Source organism: Pinus tabuliformis, chromosome 6 (genome assembly GCF_031772625.1).
Source record: "Pinus tabuliformis cultivar Carrire ecotype Pingquan chromosome 6, CPIR1, whole genome shotgun sequence".
NCBI classification, from domain to species: Eukaryota; Viridiplantae; Streptophyta; class Pinopsida; order Pinales; family Pinaceae; genus Pinus; species Pinus tabuliformis.
Genome location: NC_142292.1, coordinates 995,249,355 through 995,252,792, shown reverse-complemented (window position 1 = coordinate 995,252,792; position 3,438 = coordinate 995,249,355). Strand labels below are relative to the sequence as shown.

Sequence of the window (3,438 nt, the reverse complement as noted above, 5' to 3'; positions counted from 1 at the left end):
TAAGCAACTTGAGGCCACCTATTTCACATATGTAATATAAATTTGATGTAAAAAAAAAAAAAATCAACCACAATTAACAAAAAAAAATTTATTATTATTACTACAAAGTCTTACCAATTTTATTTCTAATTAAATTTCTTACGAACTTTCTTTCTTTTATTTACGAGACTATATAAACAAAATGCAAACCAAATACCTTGAACCCGGAAATAGAGTGAAAGGTGGTTGGTCGTCAAAATCCATATTCACCGTCGAACCAATATTTTTGTAATTATCCAATCCACTGCACTCGTGTGCGTAAACTTTGTTTTTAAACCAGAATATTGGAGGTGGTTCAGATTTGGTGGATTGCCTATATATTATTTCTCGAGTATTTATATTATTTTTTAAATGTGATTTTTTGGATTTGTCTGGAATTTAGTTTGGATTTATTAAAATAACAAGTTTGACTAGGGAATTTTTTTTTTAATTAGAAATGTTCGAATTTTTTTGAAAATATTAAATTTATATCCCAATTAAAAAAATACCAATTTAAATTTGTAAATTATCTATATTATTTATTTGAAGTGATAAAGATTTGCTAAATTGTATGTCTATACCTGGTGATTTACGATGTGCTTACGTTTCAGTTGACATTAAATGCCAACTTTCTCATTTGGCCATCTTGAGAAGCCTCAGCCTCAGCCTCCTCCTTCGACCAACATGCTGTTGAAGGAGACCAACTGGCACCTCCTGAACCCGGGGGCTTCCTTTATATAAATTTTGTCTCTTCTGTTGTTTGGAATCCTTCAAACAAAAGAACCAGCAGAAATTGGGTGCTGTGCTACTCACATACTTTGCTAGAAGCTTCTCTGACAATGGGCTTTATGTGGAAAATCCTGGTGCTTGTAGCGGTGGCGAGCTTCTTTTCAGCCTCAGCTGATGACAGTGAGTCTCATCAGAGTCCATTGCAATATTTGAATCAGAATCTTAAAAAGTGGATGTTGTTTTAAACTTAATCCCAACTTTTAGGTTACTGAAACGATTCAAGTTCTTTCTGACAGGTGATGCCCTTGTTGCATTCGAGGGAAACTTAGAAGATCCTCTTAATGTATTTGCAAGCTGGGATCAGAGTGTTAGTACATGTGACTGGTTCCACATCACTTGTGACGGGGATCGTGTTAGTAGATTGTAAGCTTATCTTCCTATGTCTATTCAGCATTCTTGGGCTAGTTTTTATTTTACACCCTTGCTAATTCAATGTTTGCAGGGACCTGAACTCTGCAGGGCTCTCTGGTAGTCTGGTGCCTGATCTTGGAAACCTTGATCATTTACAAGTATTGTAAGTATGCTCTTTTCATTTATTAGATATTCTAGTTAAGATATGTCTTTTATTCCTTTTTTTAAATGTTTGTTTTTTATATGGAAGAACAAAACAGAAAAAACAGGTTCCTAGTTTACTAAGCTGTTGTTTGATTTCATACTTATATTCAAACTTCTCTATGCTACTAATTTTGTAATTCCAATTCACATCATGCATGAGAGACCACTTCTTTTTTAATTCCCATTCACATCCTGTATGGGTGACCACTTCTTTTTGTAATTCCAATTCACATCCTGCATGGGTGACCACTTCTTTTTCAAATTGATTCTCCTCCCACCAAGAATACATTAAAATTATTTTTCATATCCCTTACATCTCATATCCTTCCAAAAACTTAGACCTCCTAAAAATAGAGAGAACGGTGATGAATGGAGATAAACACTACCATGGAAATTGTCCAAAGAAAGAGAGAATGCTATCAAGGAAATTGTCCACACAGAGTCTAAGTTGAAATATGTATTTTCAGTTTTGGATTTATCTTTTATGGTGAAACATCAATGTTTATTGAATATATTGTTTTACTAGTAATTCATCATTATCTCTTGCATAATTTTTTTATCTGCATTTCTTTTTCTAAAGACACTATGATTAGGCAATTGATGAGGCTTCAAAGGGTATGATGCTAGTATCTAGATAATCTTGTTTTGGTGGTAAGAAAGGATAAGAATGAGAGGATAACGATGTTATTTTTATGGTCTTAATACTATTTTGCAAGGAAATTATTTAAGTAAATTTAATTAACATGTTTGTATATTATAGTTTATTTATTATAAGTTTTGGAAATTTACTTTAGCATATTTTCCAGTTTAATTTCTCAAGAATTTTGTAACAATTTGTTGGAATCACAAATTTGAGTTGTGAATTTCCCACTAATAAAGTATCCTAGAAGTTTTTTCTAGAAGAAGAAACACATAATATATACTTAATCTTTCGCATATTCAATGTAAAATTATGTGTTTTTATGACTTAAAAGTAGAAATACATATTCAAAGTACAATTATGTTTTAATGACTTCTCACTTCACATCTGCACTGCAGGGACCTTTCCGATAATAACATCACGGGAAACATTCCAGAGGAGCTTGGCAAGCTAGTGAATCTTGTTAGCTTGGATTTGGATGGCAATTCTTTAACGGGTGAAATTCCAGAGTCACTGGGGAATTTGAAATCTCTTCAGTTCCTGTATGTATTTTCTATATTTGCCATTCCAACATTATTTAATTTTTTTCCTTATAAAATCCTCACACATTTTTAAAATCCTGAATTACCTTTACCATTTCTCTTTAAATCTATAAAAAAAAAAAAAAAAAAAACTTCACGAAACTTACATAATTGATTCGTTTGTTGAACAGTAGGCTCAACGACAATAAGTTGACTGGAAAAATTCCCCAATCAGTATCATCACTTCCAAACCTTCAAATTGCGTAAGTGTCAAGTTATTCGTTTATTATTAATTTTTTCATATGCAACAAGTAACCATGGTCCATAGTTCTGGGAAAGAGCTAACCAGTCATATATTGGGTATTTAATGTCTTGAGAGAAGCATGTCACTTAACGCGATAACACCGGAGCCGGCAAATTCGGCATTAAATAATATTTGCCCGCTCCCGTATTATCGGACTAAATGGCCTGCTGCTCTGAAGACATTAAATACCCAATATATGACTGGTTAGCTCCAGTCCATAATTCTCAGTAGTTTTTTTTTTCATTCATCTCGTGTTAGTGTGAAGTTCTTTATTTATTTTTCATTCATCTTATGTTTTTTTTTATAAGTGTCAAGTTATTCTTTTATCGTAGTTTTTTTTCATATGTTATAAATAACCATGGTCCATAGTTCTCAATAGTTTCTTTTTCATTTAACTTATTCTTGCAGGAATTTTACGGGCAATGATTTGACTCCTGGAATATTTTAATGTTTTAATCTAGAGAAGCAAGAGCTATCTTTTCAATTTGGTTAAATAAGGGGTATTCTTTTCGATCACCTACTTGCCCAATTGTAATTAGACATACTTATTTCATAGACATATTTGACTCTCCCAACTCCTGGAATATTTTAATGCGGGCTTCTGGAGAAGC

General features: G+C 32.4%; 1 protein-coding gene across 1 annotated transcript; it reads left to right on the top strand.

Moving 5' to 3' along the window:
* The first annotated feature begins 857 nt into the window (after window positions 1-857).
* On the top strand, window positions 858-2,790 carry LOC149262344 (leucine-rich repeat protein 1-like). Its single transcript, XM_089377708.1, has 5 exons — window positions 858-927; window positions 1,044-1,170; window positions 1,250-1,321; window positions 2,401-2,544; window positions 2,715-2,790. Exons 1-5 carry the CDS (start codon window positions 858-860, stop codon window positions 2,788-2,790), a joined length of 489 nt encoding a protein of 162 aa, XP_089233834.1.
* The last annotated feature ends 648 nt before the right edge of the window (window positions 2,791-3,438 follow it).

Bases quoted from the DNA above. Each gene is read 5' to 3' on its own strand.
- LOC149262344 (XM_089377708.1), top strand. From the start codon at position 858: ATGGGCTTTATGTGGAAAATCCTGGTGCTTGTAGCGGTGGCGAGCTTC. The intron at 928-1,043 runs GTGAGTCTCATC...TCTTTCTGACAG, and splicing joins TTCAGCCTCAGCTGATGACA to GTGATGCCCTTGTTGCATTC. The intron at 1,171-1,249 runs GTAAGCTTATCT...CAATGTTTGCAG, and splicing joins GGGGATCGTGTTAGTAGATT to GGACCTGAACTCTGCAGGGC.